Raw genomic sequence first — 19,903 nt, forward strand, 5'->3', positions numbered from 1 at the left:
TTTGTTTGGCAAATAGAACTAATTACATGAATAATGGACTGTGGGTCAGACTTTAGAATATCCATATAATCCTGTTTGAAGTTTATGGGCAGTACAATGGAAGAGCCTTTGCTATAGAGAAACTGATACCTACTTAGGAAAAATACTTTCTCTGATGCCTGAAGTTACTTACACTCCTAAATCTTTTTCTTCCTAATATTTTGTTTGAGTTCTTCTGATTATGTCGTTTAGGTGTATTTTTGCAGAGCTACATTGCATGTAGTTGTACTGTATATGAAAATTAGACTAATTATTTTTCCCCTTAGTTTTAAAAAGAAGCATTATTTTAAAAGAAGCATTCTAAATGAATTACTTCTGCCAGACTGTTACCTTCTGAAATTATAATGAAAGCTGGAATTCACTGCCTCTAATGACAGTGTTTTTGCAGGCTTTAAAGTCTTCTTTTTAGTTAAGTTCAGTTTCAGTGTGCTATTTTTTTTGACATATAAATTTCCAGTTTTCTGCATAGCCTAAAAATGTGTTTGACAAAAGTTTTCTGAAAAGTTGATGTATTCATATAGTTCAGAATGCTTTAAGAAGTGCCAGCTTTGTTTTCTGTTATATATCTTGAATAATTCTATAGGGTTTTTTGCTTTTTTCCTTTTTTTTTCTTTTCTTTTTCTGTGGTAGATATGGTCCGGAAAAAGAACCCCCCTCTAAGAAACGTTGCTAGTGAAGGTGAGGTACAGACCCTTGAGTCTACAGGTACTGAAAGTGAAGAGTCTGGAAGGAAAAAAGAATTTTCTGCAGAGCAGATGCAAGAAAACACTGACCAGGGTGATGCGGCAGAGTTAAATAACAAGGAGGAACTTTGCATGCATGTCCAAGAGCCATCTTCCAGCATTAAAAAGGACTTGAAAAGCTCAGTGCTGAGTGAAAAGGCTGGCTTCAATTATGAAAGCCACAATAAGGGAGGAAATGTTCCATCCTTCCCTCATGATGAGGTGACAGACAGAAATATGCTGGCTTTCTCATCTCCAGCTGTTGGGGGAATCTGTGAGGCCTTGAAGTCTCCTCAAAAATCAGATGCAGATGACACCCAAGATGTGGTCTGTACCCCATCAGGAGATGCAGCGGAGACAAATGAGGAGCATCAGATGTCGCCAAAAGCTTCAGATGAAACAGCGCAAGTGCAAAGTGGTCAAACTGATGGCCAAGGCTCAAGCCCGGTCCCCATGGCCTCAAAAAACCCACAAGTGCCTTCAGATGGGGGTTTAAGGCTGAACAAATCCAAACCAGATTTGTTGGTAAATGATAACCCAGATACAGCGCCTCTGTCTCCAGAACTTCAGGACTTCAAATGTAACATCTGTGGATATGGTTACTATGGGAACGACCCCACAGATCTCATCAAACACTTCCGCAAGTACCACCTAGGACTGCACAACCGCACCAGGCAGGATGCTGAGCTCGACACTAAAATTTTGGCTCTCCACAACATGGTGCAGTTCAGTCACTCCAAAGACTTCCAGAAAGTCAACCGCACTGTGCTTTCAGGGGTGCTGCAGGACATCAATTCCCAGAGGCCTGTCTTATTAAATGGGACTTACGATGTGCAGGTTTGTATTTTCCCAGCCTCTCCACTTCTGCTGACTGCCTTCCCAACTGCAAAGTCAGTTATTTGCAAAGCCTCTCCTACCTACGTGATTCTGTTTCATAGAACTTGCTTAAGCCTTAAGAACCTTTTTGGTCTATTTTAGCGAGGCTTTCTGCAGGTGTGCCGAGCATCTTGTACTGCAGAAGAGTACTTTTTTTTTTGACCAGTGATATTTCTGTGTATGATTTAGTTATTGTGGCAGTCAGCAGCAAAATATCTTATTCAGCAAACAGTCAAATTGCTGAATTGCTAATCATACTTGAAGGATTTGCTGCCATGGAAAGAAAAGAGCAAATAATAATGAAAAATAACAACCAGATAGACAAAAGACAGCAGCTGGAAATTAAAAATGTAATCCTAAATTATCAGCTGCCGGGAGTCAAGATTTGGCTTATTGATTCTTTATTAAGATAAAATAAATGGCAAGTCTTGGCAACTCTGAAGGTGTCTAGTGCCAGAAAAACAAGATACACAATGGGTATTTAAAACATTTAAAAAAGTAACAGTAATCCACGCTGTGCTTCACGTTAGTGAGCTTGCAAGGAATGAGCTGTTGCCTCAGTCATTTTCTCATTTAGCAGGAGCTGGAGAAAGAACTATGGATACTGCTGTAACAAAAAGAAAAACCTAATTTTTCCATGGAAGAGTGGACTCAAAAGCTTTTTCATGGAGTCTCTGTTAGTTGCCTATCAGCCAATATTTAATTAGTTGGGAAAAAAGTTACACTACTTTAAAAATCCTCTCCTGAGAGAGCTGAGAGATATGGTAGGATAGCTGAATATTCTATAATAAAAAATACCATATTTTAAGAAAAAAACAACAAAATAATAAAGTTTGCATACAAACCAAATTCAAATGTCCATCCAATTTCAAGTGTATGTTTTCATACCTGATGTCTCAATTGGTGGTAATCACCAGACAAAACTCCAGAGTATGATAAGATAAAAAGGCAGTAGGTGAAAAATATTAAGTAATGCTTGCTGAGACTGCAGCTGTAGGAAAAAAAAATTCAAAGTGGATTAAAATGGCTAACATCTAACCTCAAGTAAGAAGCTGAAACCGGAACACAAGTCAGGAATCTGAAGCTTTTTAAGTGTTTTAAACTTTTCCTCTTTTTTCAGAAACTCTACCACTTCTTTATGGAGCAGCAAATCAAACTAAGGTTGTTACTATGCTAAAAGCTACAATCTTTGAACTGCTGTCTTATTAAAAGATCACTTCACTGTCTTGTGTCAGACACTCTCTCCCGTCAAACTGTGATTAGAAAGCAAATATGTGATTTAGTTAAAAGAGGTTTAGAAATGAATAATGTCAGAATGTGAAACGATGGTTTATAATTAGCACATACTATGATGTTAATACCTGGATTTCCTGCTATAGTTTCAGTTTGCTGACTCCAGGGACAGCATCTTAGAGCAACTGATCCATGCTGTCAGGAAGACATTCAAACTGGAACAGCTCAGGCATACTGTATAGAAGAATCTGAGTTTCTAAACACACTTTCATTTCCTCCAAACAATTGTTTCGTTAGGTCCTTAGTTATTTATAGGAAAGTTTATGCTTGATTAGGGTGAGCTGGACACTTTTCCTATTCATTGCTTTCAGAAATAAAACAGATGTGTGAGCTATCTCAGTTTGAACTGATAGAAGGAGAAATAAAACATCTGAACCTAGACTATACTTGTCTACTAAACCCTGGCAGCAAGATACTGCAGAGGAGACAAAAAGGGGTAGGAAACAGCTCATAGATAATCTACTTAAGATCAGTCTTTTCTCAGACAAAAAACATTTTCCAAAATAGAACAGACAGCCTATACAATGTTGGCAATTTATTTTAAAGAAAAAAAAAGTTGGATCTGGAAACTTAATTTTTAAGAGTGCTAATTTTCCCTGCCCGATTTGGGAAGAGAAGATAAAATAAGCTTTTGTGGCAAATGCCATACTTCATCACTTGCACATGTACCAGATGTTGATCCAAAGCATGTCAGAAGATAAGTAACTGATTAATATTTTTATGCTTTCTCCTCCCCCACTCCTGATACAGAGCAGCTTTGTGAGATTCATAAACACAGCAAAAGAACATTTGAAAATCCCCTTTGCACCCACACATGTTTATATTGCTACTACGTCCATTTTGGAGGGGAGTTTTCTCAGATGTGAATGGCTGGCGTCTTATGCTGCAATGAGGGGTTGTAGTGATTGGAGCTCTGCTTAAAATTGGTTTGGTCAGACTCCTGTGTAATGTGGAGAGGGAACTGAACCTGAATAATTGGTTCATCTAAACAACATTATTTTTTATAGGTACTGGGCTAAAGGAAAATAATCCCTTTGTAATTAACTTGAAATAGTAGTGGACTGGGCTTAAGGTCTGATTTATTGATCCCCTTGCACTTAACAAACTGTTCTATTGTAGCTGGGGTGGAAGTTATCAGTGGATTTATGGTCTTAGGCCAGGGAGCTGTGTGCAGAAGCCAGAGGATGAAGATAACTGACTTTGATCTGTCTCACAGTGGTCAGCCAAAGACAAGGGTATATGATGATTTGTACTACTGAAGGATACTATTGAGCCCCATAGTTTGCATTCATAACAAAAGCAAACAAAAAAGCAATAGAAGAATGTCTGAGGGCAGAAAAACCCAGTGTCTTCTATCTGCAGACAGGTAGGGATCTACTCCCTTTGCCAAGGGTGTGGAAGAAAATCAAATGTATTTTTGAACTTATACCACAGAAGTGAAGTCTGTCTGAGAAATCTTAACACCCCCTCCCCCTAAAGCAGTCCCTCACCCCCAGCCCTAAACCCAGCTTTTAGATTGGAGGTTTTTTGGGTTGTTTGGTTGTTTATTTAGTGTTAGGTTTATTTATTTATTTATTTTATTTATTTGCATTGCAGTCATCAACAGTAGGGATACACATTTGGCTTTACATCCAGGTACACAAATGTTGGAACTGTTTTTTGTAGTTTGCAAAGAGGATTTGGCTGGGAACTGTGTAAATAATCCAAGCTTTCTGGGCTTACTACTGTGTAGAGTTTTACTTGATTTGAATATTTAATCCAGCAACATTCCTTTGCCTTCTTTAAAAATGTTGTTCTGAAAATTTCTGTACACTTTGTTCCCATGGTCTTCCTTAGAGGCTTTTGGTTCATAAGTTACAATAAATTCCATTGAATTTGGTAAAATCACTGACCCGTTTCTGGGAGATTAACTTCCTTGCCAGTATAGATTTCAGAAAGCATTTGCTAGCACATCTCTGAATTCCCAAGAATGTTTTAATCAGCTTTATTGCTTTTATCAGAATAATATTTGAAGTGAGTTTAATGGGTCAACTTTTGCTGGTGCCCCTCATTACTTTTTCTTCATGTTTGATTGATCCATCTTTATATTCAGCTTTGTCTTGTTGGATATTTTAGCCTCTGCATGGCTTTGTGGATGTGCCTGCAACAGAAGAATTTAGACTAGGTCTAAAGACTACACTTAAAGTAAACCTCAGGTGACTAAGTTAATAGCCACGATGCTGAATTGCTTTGCTGCTGTATGATTGAGCCTCTTGTGTTTGATCTAATGACTCTTTAATGTATACAGAAAGGTCTAGAGACAGGCAGGTTGCTAGCAAGTAAGCAGGAGACTTTTTTCCATTCCGATTTTTTTTTTATAGTAGAGGGTGTGACAGCTTCAACAGAAAGGCTGGAGAATGCTGTCTTTCGTATATCAGCTTATAGCTAAGGGGTAGGACATTGCCCAGTGAGGGGGAAGAAGTGGGCTTGAATCCCCTTTGACAGAGCAAGGAAAGGAGCCTACTTTTCCTGTTTCCTGAACAAGTGTTCAAGCCATTAGGCTATTGTACAAAAGGGAGCATGACCCTACTTCCTGATACGCTGTAAAAGAAAACAGTGTCCCTCAAAGAAAGGACAGAAACATCTGCGTTCAGGTGAGGGTTTCAGATGGCACATCCCAAGGGAGAAGAGTATTCATGCAGCCCTGAATAAAGACATACTGCAGCGCTCAGCAGTTCTTAGATTGACTCTAGACAGCTTCACTTTGTGTATGCTACCTTTGAGGAGCTTCCTGCTTAGCATGGTCCTGGTTCTGGAGCTTGTTGTTGCAGACCTATCTCTTCTTATGTTCAGCCATTAAAGAAATTCAGACTCCTGTCTAAAAGTACTAAAAAGTGTGGTTTTTTTTTTTCATCCAGCCCTCCCATTTTGGTTGTTTCATGGTTTTAGATAACAGACTACCATAAAAAATAAAAAGACAAATTTCTGAAAAAGCCATGGGCTGATAAAAGCCATCCAAGTTTCTTGATTGTATTTCAGTGAGCTTGGGGAAAAAAAGAGGTAAAAAAGAAAGTATTACGTTGTCTGATTGTCCCATAGACTAGTACAAGATTGGCAGCAGATTTTTTCTTTTGTAGTTCTAGACATCTCATATTATGAGAGTTGTCCTGTACCACTCAGCCTAATCCTTTGTCACATCTGAATATGAGTAACAAATTTTGCAGAATTTGCACAGCAACTAAGAACACTTCTGAAAGTCAGCTGCCAGGCTGTGCGGGGCCCTAGAAGTGGCAGAAGTGCCCATGCAGATAGAGTGTGTAAAGCTCTTCCATTTGTCTCTCTTATAAATCATTGGTGATCTTAATGTGCCTACAGAATGTTAACACGTGTGGTTTTCTTAGTGGTCTGGATTTCAATCTATCAAATCTGGCAGCTCTTCTGTTCTCATGTTGGAAGTGTGGGACTAGTATAAAGTCTGGTCTAAGATTCAGCTGAGTGAGAACCAGTCGTTTTATTAATAGCTTCTGCTTTTTATCCTCCACTCATATAAGCAGTTTGATTGACCATGAAGCTGTGAAGGTAAGACTAAAAAATCTGTAGGGGCGCATAGACGTGCAGATTTAGGTAACATTCCTTCTCATGTTAAAGGTTTTCCTCTACATTTTTGGTGGTTTTGGCAAAGGGACTCTTGCAGGTAACGGTGAGAATTTAGACTGGAGGTATAAACAAGTACAGAATTTACATTTGTATTAGTAACAAATCAAACTTTAAAGTTCAACTTTGTCATCAAGTGGGCTTCCTACAAGGTGACATGGATACATAACTAGTTAACGCAAGCAAATGAAAACATATAACTGAATGAATTTGATTTTCCTCATATCTTAGACAAATTGACACAAATTTTATATTGTTGTTTTTATTGACTTTAGCTCAATTGTGCATAAACCAGGAATTAGATCTAAATAAACTGTGTTCTGACCTCTTGAACTAGATTGTGCCATGCTAGATCTTGAAGGGTGCTAGAACAGACCTTTGATGAAGGTGGCCCAGAAGGCCCATTTCATCTGCCAGCCATGTTTGAGGGAACTTCCTGGGGACTTCTCTGCTTCAGGCAGTCAAGCTGTTTTGGATGTTGCACCCACCTGTGTTCATACCTGTTTATTTTGATTCTCATTTCTGGGTCATGGTCAGGCTTTGAGACTGTGCTGCACACGAGAGTCACACTTCATGAGAGTCAGTCATCTTTTTTAAACCACAGACGTGAAAAAGAAATAGTGGCAGGTGAAGAAATGGGTGGTGGTAAAACATGTGTATATATATTCATATACGTATGCTTGTGTGTGTGTCTGTATACATACATGTGCTTCTTTTTCTCATGTACAGGCATCTAAAATATATATTGACTATAGCTGATAAGTAATGATTTATATTGTTATATGTAGTAGAAGTTTTTAATATACTTACTGGGGAGACATTAGCATGTTTGCTATTCAGAATGATATTCAGTGATTTACAGCAGCTGCTTAGCTGTTAAATAGTAAGTGCCTGGGAACATACAGTTGCTCTGTGACAGAAATGAGCTATTTTAGCCTTCTTTCAATAAGAAGTAGTTTACCCTCGTTTTAGAGCATTCAGATGGGCAGTTTCTGTGGAACAACTGAGGTGATGTATATTCACAGCCTTCAAGGCAAAATTGTTTATGTGTTAATGTTCCTCATCTTTATGCCAGCGATATCTGGTAGTCTTTGAAGAGACGTTAATGAAGAAAGTTGGTGAGACTAGTAATAGTCACAGATATATTTAAAGATATAAACTGCTAAGCTAGCCCACAGAAATGATGAGAGGCTCAAAGAATAAAGTTGCTTGGGAAAAAGGAAAGCAGCTAGGTTTTCTTCGAGTGTAAATCAGTACAAATTTGACCTCAAAGTCTGTGAGGTTGTTTGAGTTTACAGTAGCCAAGGAACTGTCTGGTAATTTTATATTTATATAGAGAGAATAGAAGTAATTGTGCTTCTTTTAGGTGCTGGATATTAGTCTACTGGGATTAGCTAGCAAATAAGTCTTGATTCTGTGTTCTTTACTTTTGTTGTTTTTGCATATCTTGTCTTCTGACCTTAATTTAAGTCCTTTATTGTTATGTCACTGTCTTTGTTTTAAAAATACTTTTTAAATTCTAATGTCAAAACCAGTACTGGCTTCAGTGATAACAGAATAAATCTTGAGAAGAATAATCTCATCTCGAATGAATGTGACCCTATAGTTTGCTTTCTTATTTTGGTGAGTAGCCTAGAAAGCCAGGAGTTTGCCTCGAGTCTTTGCCTCATTTGTGCAATATAGTCTGTCTACCTATAAATCAGTCACAGTATGGTAAATAGTTTTAAGAATATACTCTGCAGATTCTCTTAGTTTTACATGCAGAAAGAGAATGAGAGTAGGGAGTTCTCCATAGTGGAGGTTAGAGAACTGGGTGGTGTTACACAAACTTGCATGAAAGCCAGGAATCTGTTCTGGCCTGCACAACATGAAGAACTTCATAAATGTGGGATGGTTAAAATGTTCTGGATGCTGTATTGCACAAAGCAAATGAATAAACAAGAGCATTAGAAAATATTTTAGGATTAGAAGATTAAGAGTAATTGGCAAAGGCAGACTGGATGGCTCAGGAGGTTGGTAAGGGATCTGGAGCCTTTCACCTCCTGATTAGCCAAAGATGAAACCCAGATAATCAAAAAAAGGCAGATTTGTTAACGTTTGATGTTCCAATGCAGATGGTTGGTCTAGTTTCTAATCAGTAGTTGCCGAAGAAGCCAGGGGTCAAAGACAGCTTTACTCTGCATGTAAGACTTGTGGTTGAATATCTTACATGGATATAGGCCACTAGTTTCTGCAGGTAGAATGTTCTTCATGAAATGTATGATTACAGGAGCTGGCAGGCATTGTCTTACTTGGGAATTTTTTATTTTCTGTAAATAGTATTTGTAAACTGCTTTGGTGTAATAAAATTTAGGACTGAATTTTGAAAAGGGGTAGGAGAATAGAGTAGGGTAGCATTTGGGTTGAGAACAGGTTAAATACCAAAGGCACATTTTAAAAAACACTGAAATTAGCTCTCCTTGCCCAAGTCCATCTACTTGATGAAATCACTGTTTTTGGTCTAATTCAGGTAATGCAGACATATCTGTTAGATACATATAGTGCAATTACACAGCTTTGTTGGAGTACTTGCCAACATGCTTTAGAAAGTACATCTTGAATCACTGTCAGTTATTGTGCTATCTTTTCTGCTCTTTCTGGCTATTTTTGGAAATGTGCGTGATGTATGAGGAGATAGCTTTGTTGTATTAACACATGAACTTCAATCTTTGGGTTAATTCTCTCCCAGTCTTCTAGATTTTGGTAATTTCCCCCATTAGTGAACGAGTTTAACGATTTAGAGTTTTGAGTTTCAGGGGGTCTTACTATGAAATGCACTTCAGTTTAATCCCAGACTGAGACATGGCTTTGATGAGCAATTTTTGATAAATATCAGTGCAACCATCTCAAACACAATAGTGGTGAATCCATTCTAATTGTTGTCTTCCTCTATACAGCATAATAATAGCACCTATATTGCCGTAACTGCAGTGTTGCAGGAGTGATGATCCCAAGGTCTTACAAGCAAGTGACCGTGGAGGAAAAAACTAGATCAGGGTTCCACATTCCAGACAGATGTCTTGAATATTAGGTTCCCTTTAAAAAGTGAATGATGGAGATTAGTTTTCTTCTGTGCTAATTGAGTGAACTGTAGCTCTGTAAGTGCCCTTACATTTCCAGTGCAAGCTGTACTTGCACTAGTGACTGCTGCTGATTTTGTCAGCTGGCAGTTTGGACTCCACTGCTGTAACAGAATTGCAGAATTTTAGCATTGCTTTTGTTTAGTTTCCTCTTTTTTATGTTGGGGAGGGGTGTCTACTTAAGAAAACAGAACTCTGCCAGGGCAAAGGAGGGGAGTAGGTTTTGCTGGGGTCAGAATGAAATAGGGGAATAAACACAAGAAACTGTTACTTCCGATACACACAGAAATGTGGATATTTATTTCTAGGGTATATACATATTCCCCCTCTCCCCCTCCCCCGCCCTTTTCTCCTTCTCTTTCTCCTTTAATTTTTCTGGGGAAGGTCAGAGAGAGCAGTAGGTTAAGAACCATTACATATCCGGTGAAGGATTTTAGTGCCTGTACAGAGATACAATATGTAACTGAAAAATCTGAAAGTCAAGCCAAGACTTGAACATTTGTGTGCTTGAATCCCAACAGTTCTGCAGATGTGTAGGCTTCTTCCAGATTTGGCTGGCTGAAAGCTGAAACAGCTTCAGTTTATACTGTCACTTCAAGTACTTCTTTCTCAAAATCTCTTTGCATGGAAGCCACTTTCTTCAGTTCTCTTTACCTGATTACTGCAAGGAGGCTTTCAGTAGGTTTTGCTGTGCGTGAAGAACAGTTTATGAGTGTAGTAATATCAAGATAATCCTGTGTTACTTTCAGGTACATGCGTCCCTAACAGGACACATTGTTTTGAACTGTGGCAGGGTAGTCAGGGAAATGCCAATCCAATAACTGGTAATCAGTTACTGTCCAGTGCTGTAAAGATTGTGTGTGTCCACTGTTACAAAAGGTTAACACAGATAGTGTGAGAACACTTAGTTCTATTTTATCCTCTTATGATGCAGAGAAGGATGTATTATCATGGGACACAAATTTGCTATGTAGGCCACTAAGCAGGATTAGCACAAGTTACAGAAATAATGTGATTTACAGTCTATTGAACAAAATGTGAGTACTAATATAGTTTTTCAGTGTTCAGAAATAAAAGTAATTAGCAATGAGCAGCAGCTGGGATTATTGTCACCCACAGTTCCTAACTGCTGTCTACAGAGTATCTGCAAAATAGGCCTGTTATCTGTAGGCTGAGAGTAATGGGTGTATTTACTCATTACAGCCACTTAAGGTGAAGCTCTTTGGCCAGTTTTCTGTGCATGCATAGAACAAACATAAGTATCTAATTAAATGAGCAAAACCATATCACCTTGCAACTTATATAATCGCACAGCAAGCTGCTGTTACTTTCTCTTTACCATAATTCCATCAGTGCTTTAAGTTGTCTTTCAACACCATTGAGACTTTGAACATTGAAGTAATGCAGCAGATGGAGACCTGAAGTGCCAGATACTGCAGGGCAGGCCCAAACCCCACTGTTGTCAGTGGATCAGGCTTTGCATGCCTTTGTCTCCAGTTTTTGCTTGCCATAAAGTGAATAGTATGAAGTATCTTATTAATATACTTCTTATATAAGAAGATATATTAAAATATTTATTTTCCAAAGAACCTTTTCAAAACTGAATTCATAACTTGATCCCAGTACTTGGAGCTCCAGTTTAAGTGAAAATGTTATTACAGCTAATTCCTAGCTATTTGGCTGCCCAACTCGCCATTGCCTGATGAGATATGTTTCCTAAACAAACAGAAAGCAATTTTCATTTTTTTTAAGAAAAGGGTTTAGCCAGTGCATGGCACTGGAGTGTATGATATGGAGTGATTTAGCAAAGGTGTCTATGGACTGGTGTCTATGGATTTCGAGTATAAAGAGGAATTAGCTCTTGGGTGCAGTATAGCATTTACTGTTCACAAAGAGCGCAATGGTGACATTTTTTTTTCAGGAGATTCTGTTGTTGGCCTTCAAACCAGTTGTGTAGGAGCAGCAAATCTCCCCCTGATGTCACGGGCAGGTGTGGTGCACTCGCGGGAAGGGCAGGCCTGCCTGCCATGAGAACACAGGGTTTAATAATATAAGCTCTGGAAGCCTTGTTTCCTTCCTGCAGACCATTTTGCTCAGAGATCATGAGAGCTGTTAAGTAGACCTACCTTTTTTTTTTCTCAGTGATGTCATGGACTTGGGTGTGGTAGGTTTCTTTGCCGCATGCCATTTTTCTACTGTATTTTTTCCATCCTTATTTTACTAAAATGAGCTCTGTGCATGAGAGGAACAGAAGATTTCCTTGGAGAATGTCTACACTGAGTAATCTTTAAGAAAACCGCCTTTCATTTCAGACATCAGCCGCTATGCCTGTGTTCAAGGCATCGTGGTGGATACTGGATACTCCTGAGGGAACAGTTTTCGTAAGAATTGGTCATGCTCAGACCCAGGAAACTGAACTTGTTATTTCAGATTAAATTTTTGTTTGCTCCTATTTAGAAAGCAATTCTTTTGAACTGTTAAGTCTGAATGTGGTTAAAACATGTAATTGTGTTGAAAGAAAGAGACAGGGCCTGTTCTTTAGGCTGGTATAAACTCCCAGCAAAGTCTTCTGTCAAAGAGATATGGGAACTAATTATTGGATCTTCTGTCAATGGTTTAGTGATTTAGTAAAGGAAGGAGTAGATATATTGGAGAATTGTGTATGTGTGCCTCAGTTTCCCCAAATATATTATTCATATGGATTATATATTCATCTATGTGAAACATTTCAAAATCTTCAGGTATAACTGCTACATATGTATATGTGTATACGTATGATAACTTGCTACATAAATACAATTGAAAATGGTGGTGATGGTTAATGAAAGAGCCTTGTGAATTAATTGCTATTTCTCTTTTTTTAATTTCCTTTCTTGTTATTTAAGTAAATCTGTAGTGGAACTAAAATGATCTTATGCTTTCTTCCCAGGTTACTTTAGGTGGAACCTTTATTGGAATTGGGCGGAAAACTCCAGATTGCCAAGGCAACACCAAGTACTTCCGCTGCAAATTCTGCAATTTCACGTACATGGGCAACTCCTCCACTGAACTAGAGCAACACTTCTTACAGACTCACCCAAACAAAATGAAAGCAGCCCTTCCCTCCTCTGATTCTGGTAAAGCTTCAGAGAAAAACTCCAATAAATCCAGTCCTACTCTTCGACCTTGTGATTCTGGAGACTTGGGGAAGTGGCAAGACAGAATCACTGTAAAAGCAGGAGATGATACACCAGTTGGATATTCGGTGCCCATCAAGCCAATAGATTCCTCTAGACAAAATGGTACCGATACAACCAGTTACTACTGGTGTAAATTTTGCAGTTTCAGCTGTGAATCGTCCAGCTCATTGAAACTATTAGAACATTACAGCAAACAGCATGGGGGAAGCCAGGCAGGAAGCCTTCACCCAGATCTGAATGATAAGCTTTCTAGGGGATCTGTCATTAACCAGAATGATCTAGCCAAAAATGCAGATGGGGAGTTAGTGACAAAGACAGAAAAGGGTGCGAGTGTGGCAAAAAAGAAAGACTTGACTAGCAAAGGAGCAGAGGACAGCATGGTGACAAGCTACAACTGTCAGTTCTGTGATTTTAGGTACTCAAAGAGCCATGGCCCAGATGTAATAGTGGTGGGCCCACTTCTCCGTCACTATCAGCAGCTACACAACATTCATAAATGTACCATTAAGCACTGTCAGTTCTGTCCCCGAGGCCTCTGCAGCCCAGAAAAGCACCTTGGAGAAATTACTTACCCATTTGCTTGCAGAAAAAGTAATTGTTCCCACTGTGCTCTCTTGCTTTTGCACCTGTCTCCAGGGGTGACAGGAAGCTCTAGAGTCAAACACCAGTGCCATCAGTGCTCATTCTCCACTCCCGACGTGGACGTTCTCCTGCTCCACTATGAGAATGCACATGAAGCCCAAGCGTCTGATGTCAAACCAGAAACAAACACCCTGCCAGGGGCAGAGGGGCCGCTGACGCTCAAGGAGAACAAAGAACACTCATGTACCAAATGTGACTTTACCACCCAGGTGGAAGAAGAGATTTCCCGACACTACAGGTACAGTAAATTTTCAAATGATTAATGATAGGAACCCAAACAAACAGTTGTTCCTTAGTTCCTTAATTAAATGTCACCGTTCCCCAAGCATTTGAGGAAACTGGAAATCAAAATATGAATGTGTATAGATATAAATCTTTACAACCAGAGTCCAATCCAACATCCACTTTGTTTTGGAAAACCACCAGCTAAGTCAGTGGATTTAATTATACATTTAAACCTGTGCAAAGAAGAGGGAGATTTGGATTTGTGGGCCGATGCTGAAGTTCCAGCATATTTGAGGTTTGGTCAACTATTTTCCACCCAGAATCTTTTAGGTGCTATTTTAGTTTAGGCTTTTTACCAGAAAGCTGGCATCTTCATTCAGTCAGGGAACACAAATGGCTTTACTTTCCAAGATAGACTATGAACCCTTTCATGCTCCATAACAGTGCTTTCAATGTACTACCTTTTTGTAGTATTTTCCATTCCCAAGTCCAGCAATGCAATAATTAGTTTAAGAGCATTCCACTGCTGTTTTGGTGTTGGTTCCACACTGGGAGCAGACACTCTTTTGTCTGTTGATGTCATCCCCCTAGATCCTTTTGCAGATGCCTATTTTCGTGTTGCTGGTTTACAGTGTCATTCTATTTATTTTAAATGCTAATGTTCCTATTTGGAGGTGGATGCAGCCAGTCTCCTGACTCAGTCTGACACAATGTCATAGTGGCAGCCAACTCCCTGCTAAACTTCTTGGGTCAGTTCCTGGGCTGTTGTAAACTGGCAGTCCAGTGTACATCAGAGGAGGAGCTGACTCTTAGGCTTTGTGAAGAGCAACAGTTATGTGCCGCTGCAAAAGCAATGTTAAATATTAGAAAATCATGCTGAATATGTTAATAGTTAAGGCTAATGCGTCAACAACGGAAAACTCACTATCTATCTCATCTAAAAGATCTTTGCATGGAAGCCAGCTAGAATGAAGACAAAAGAAGATGCATTTTCAAAGCTACAGCTTTGTTAAAAGCCCGAGAAACTGTGCCACGTTTAATAGATTCCAAGACATCCAAAATTAACAAAGGCAGACTGGGGCATGATACTTTAATAGAGATTAAAGCTGGGGGCATCCAAATGTTGCCCAACAGAGGGCTGCATTGGCAATGTATCAGGAGTCTATTTAAAAAATAAAAAATAAAAAAAGAAGGAGCAGATTGCTCATCTTTAATTTGGAGCTGGGGCCCACAGAGGATTCAGGTCCCAGCATGCAGTGCCCCATTTTTGATCCAACTGGGCCTGAGGGATGTTGTGTGGATTAATTAGTTAATGTTTGTAAACTGCTTTGAAGATGAAAAGTGGTATCTAAGTTCCAAGCATTATTATAGCAGCTTTGAGCCATGCTGTAGAACTCCATAGGCAGCACTTTGTCCGCCGCTGGGGCATGGCATGATCTTTTTTTAGTGGTTAAATAACTGGAAGACTGAAATGGCTCCTTAACTGAAAAAAAACTTTTATTTTGCTGCAGCTGGTAATTTAAGTTTTAACAAGCATGCCTAGTTAAAATCCTTTTTCCCAAGGAAAGGAGAAGCCATGACTTTCAAAATTAAGTGCCAAATCTGAGACGGGGTAGCAGTAACTTCTCCTTTGGAGGGCTTAGCACCCTGCAGCTCTGAAGTTGTCACAGGGAACTGCACTTAGAAAATCAAGAGATACACTTAAGTGTTAGAATCTCAACTTGTTTGTCTAAAAATAGGCTATTTTGCTTAAGACACTGGAACGCTGTATTTTGTTAAGTCTTCAGTCAGTGGCATTACTGAGTACTCTGAGGATGTTGTGTAATTAGAAATGTACAACACCCCCATAACTACCAACTTCTCTCCCTTTCTCTTGCCCTCCCCCCTTTTTAATTTGTTTCTTTTATACGTGTACTGCTGCTTTCCCCCACTGTGAATCTTCACTGAAATCACAGAAGTTAGTTCAGTTTGTGGTAGGTGCTCTGTAATGGCAAACACCAGCAGGTTTTATTGCTCTTCTATTCATAACTTAGTTTTCACTACACTAAAACAAATGGAAAGAGGGCCTTTTGAGGTATTATAGATTCTATCATTATTATTATTATTATTATCATGCATTTTTTAGTAAAAGTTTTGCACATATCTGATATGTATTTTCTTTCCCTTTTTTATTTTATGAACTAAAGAATAGTTCAGATTTTTGAAAAGTAGAACATCTATAAAATAGTGGTGTTAGGGGGTTATGTGACACACAAACATGCTGATGTGGAATCAGCTCACGTCCTAGCTGGTCTTCCCCGTGTCTTCATCCGTTTATCTCAATAAAACAGTTATGCCACACGTTATGTATTTCTGATGTATTTAAAATGCTATACATGCACATGTATCTAAACCCTGTCCATTTATATAAGCAGCTGAATGGATTCTAACAGTAAACATAATACTGAGCATCAGTGTGGTAGCAGAAAGTGTTCTGCTGTTCACATATTTAAGTTTACCCTTGATAGTCTGTGAGTATCGGAGATGGCTTTAGATGCTACTTACATATTTCAGTTCATGTATTTTTGTCTGCCTTTTTGATTATTTTTGGTTTTGAGTCATATGCCTGAACAGCATGCTTAATTTATTTACTTTTTTTTTAAACCTTGGTTCCTTTTGGCTCTACATCTACAGTTTCACCATGTCTGCTAACTGAAAGTTTTTTATGTCCCAATATTATTCCTTTGCAGCCATGTATTTGCAACAGTATCAGAATTTCAAAAGTGGTTCTTTCCAAGTTTTCTCTCTTCAGAAACATATACTTCAAGCTCATTCAGTATTTCTTGACATGATTATTTGAGAGCTGTTCAGTTAAATTTGAAGTTAATGAATCACATTGCACTTGAGTTTACTTGTATTTAAACCTCACTAAAGTGTGCTTACTCAAATAAATCCCCAGAAGGTTTATTTGCCTTCATTTTCTACTAAGCCTGCTACTGCTCATTTTCCATTATACCTCTGAGGAATCAGGTACTCTTTGTGTTCATTGCAAAGCTTAGTTGTTCCCTAAAAGTGTCTGGTATTCTGTTGAGCTGAAAGTTGCCAACACTTGTAATTTAGATAAAAATCAAACTGAGTATTTGGGGAAATTTTGTGTGTTGGATCATTTAGGCTAGAGATTGTTTTCTTACTTGCTACAAAATAATTAGTTTCTTAAATTCTTTTTTTTTTCTTTTTCCTTCAAAACGAAAGAGGATTCTCACAGAAGGTCCTGGTTTGGTTTTAATTTTGCTAAAAGATGTGTTAAAACTGCATCTTCTCATTTTTGCAGATATTAGAATTTTGTATGTAATCTGTATTTGTCAAAAAAGACTAACAAGAAAGTATTTGGTCGGTGCTAGTAGTAATTAAAAATGCTATGCTGAAAAATGCTTTAAACTCTTAGAATCAAGACAGGGTAGTTGATACATTAAGCAACTGCAAAACAGAAAAAGAAAATTGACTCATGAACTATAGACTTTGAAAATAGTGTAGAAAGTTTTTCTGATAAATTATTTAGACAATTTAAATTAAAGAGGTTCTCATTTGAAATTAGTTTCAAGTTAATTTCAAATTAATAATTCCCTATCTGTAAACATAAATGAGGTAGAAGGATAAAGGGCAAGGGGGTACTTGCTCCTGCCTCCCCAGCGCTAGGGTTGTGCAGGGCTATTGGAGCTGCCTCCTGCACTGTCAGGCAGCAGAAGCTGGAGCAGGGTCTTAGATGTGCAGATTATGGAAATGTGGAGCCTTTGGGACACTCCCAGAGAAGCCAGCCGAGGGCAAAAGTGTAAATTGAGGCCTATCAGCTTCCTGGTTATCGGCAGAGCCGGAGCCTTCCTTCATTGAACAATAGCAGCAGCTGTGAGGACCTTTTCCATCCTCCTGACACCTTAATTCACTGCTCTGAACTTGTTTGCTCTTGCCAAAGGCTTTTGCTCTCCTTTCATCTCAGCCTTGCTCTCTGCTCTGCCCATTCTGTCCTTTCTGACCCTCCGCTGAATTTTCTTGCTTGCTTTGCTCATTGTCTTTCCTTCTGAATATTTTCTGCTCTCCACAGGCCTGAGAGCAGCACCCATCCAAAAGTAAACTTTCTTATAAGCCAGTTTCTTCATGAGAAATGCTAGTAATTATGTTCATAGTGAAATTCAAAACATACAAAAAATGGAAGTGGTACAACAGCTCTACCTTCATCCAGAATATTTTCTACGCCCTAGAGCTTAGGAATGTCTTCAGGTAATTTGAACAAAAAAAAATTACTTGTTTTGTAGCGGTGTTTTGTAATACCTCAGTCTAGTTAGAAGTATGTCAACAAGACTTAATTAACAACTGGCTGGTGTCAGGAGTATCGCAGCCTATTAGAAAGCTCAAGTAAAGAACATTAAATTAATCATCCCCACCCCCAATCTAATCTCTCCAACTTCAAGATTTTGCAAGGGAAAATCCTTGTATCATATAGCACCCAATTCAAGTACATTTCAGTACAAATAAATAATGATAGGATTTTATTAAGTTGTCAAAATGTAACAGTTCAGCAAAGGTTTGGCCTGAGTTCCTTGACATTTAATCCTGGGATTGGGCCATAAATGTTTTAATGTCTACGAATAATTAGGTCTTTGATTTATTTTGTAGGGAAAATAGTAATGCTGAGTGACATGAATAGATGGAATGACATTGCCATCTCAATGCCACATTGAAGATAATGCCAGTTTATGACTTGAACCTGCTGTTAGTTTGCTTGAGTGGTGTATAAGCAAGAGCATGAAAGGTCAAATGATGTTTCCTTCTTCATTTACATCGCTTTCTTCCACGCTGAGATTTTCCTCAAACATCTGTCCTTTGATCAGCTGTATACCAATACACTGTATCACACCTGGTTAATTTCGAGTTTCAGATGATATAACTGTGGTTTAGCTGTGAAGTGTAACTTCCAGATAACGCATGGGAGTGCTTATTTTGCACTTTGCAAAATGGAATTTATAAAGTTTTGTTGCTTATCATTGAGGAGCTTAATGCACATATCTAGATGTAATTTGGGCATTTAGAAACATGGGGTAGGTTTAAATTCTAGTATAAAAAGTAATCAAACATTGCCAACTTGTTTCCTTGATTGCTATCAGGATGGGGTGAAAACATTCAGAGATTAAAACATTTTCTTTTTATGCTGTGTTCTGGGAAAGAATAAGTTTCCATCTTTTAGAAGTTCTCTAATAGCTGTTGATAGTTACTATTTTATTATTTGAAGCAGTGACATACATTGGCTAGTTCCAAGCCTTAGCTTACGTTTCAGAGCTTCTGGATAGAATAATAGGCAAGACAAACCCATGTGAAATAAGAAGATTTATAGTGTTGATGGCAGAGATTACTTTTTAATGCATACTAGGGAAGTATATGTCCTGAAAACAATGCCTGTTGGATTGCTATCTACCTAAATCAGTCCACATCTTTTCCACATCACAGTGCCTGTCACAGTCTCACAGAAAAATGAAGGAATTCTTGTATGACTCTTTTTGAATCTATTATAAATAAACTAAATGAACAAATGTTTAATGTAATAAAGGTGATTTTAGTTGGGCCTCAGCCACGTAGTTACAACTGTATCTAATATTTGGCATTTATTTGTGACCTCAGAAGTGTGGTATCACTCGTATGGTGTACACTGCTCCTGATGAAAAACATTTAGCCAGAGTGGAAGGAGAGGGTAGAAAGTAGAGTTGGGCAGAAAAAGATCAGCTGGTTAGAGGTGTGATATCTGCAGATGAGAGCCAAGTTAAGAAAGGGGGTTAGCTATTGAAACAGCCAGGTTAAACAAGAGACACTTAGGGCTAAGTAGCCTCCCAAAGGATTGATAAACTTTCACATGTGGAGTGTGTGTGGTTGGGCCATTAACCCCAAATGGTGTCTTGTTTAACTTGGCTTTTAAGATAACTAGCCCCTGTCTAACTTGGACTTCCCTGATGGTATCCCACCTTTACAGGGCTGACCCTCTTTATAACTTGGCTTTTTGTATTTATAAAATGGTTTTGATCAGATAGCACTCATTTTTTTTTGTTTTGGAAGAGAATTAAGCTCAGTTTAGAAAAGAATTAAGTTGCAAGAGAGAATATATTAGTGTCACATCGAGAGACAAGCTGATTTTAATAAAAAACAATTGTAG

The 19,903-nt window shown here is 38.5% G+C and overlaps 1 protein-coding gene across 10 annotated transcripts in view; it reads left to right on the forward strand.

The window, feature by feature from the left end:
* TRPS1 (transcriptional repressor GATA binding 1) overlaps window positions 1-19,903 on the forward strand; it is a 216,069-nt gene that overhangs the window by 41,698 nt on the left and 154,468 nt on the right. For 9 of the 10 annotated variants that reach the window (XM_034061010.1, XM_034061029.1, XM_031050492.2 and 6 more), the window contains 2 exons: window positions 670-1,598; window positions 12,612-13,741. In XM_034061010.1, coding sequence (XP_033916901.1) covers window positions 670-1,598; window positions 12,612-13,741 — 2,059 coding nt within the window. The remainder of the gene's footprint in view (window positions 1-669; window positions 1,599-12,611; window positions 13,742-19,903) is intronic. The other variant, XM_031050496.2, reaches the window with a different exon arrangement.

Source organism: Melopsittacus undulatus, chromosome 1 (assembly GCF_012275295.1).
Source record: "Melopsittacus undulatus isolate bMelUnd1 chromosome 1, bMelUnd1.mat.Z, whole genome shotgun sequence".
Classification (NCBI taxonomy): domain Eukaryota; kingdom Metazoa; phylum Chordata; class Aves; order Psittaciformes; family Psittaculidae; genus Melopsittacus; species Melopsittacus undulatus.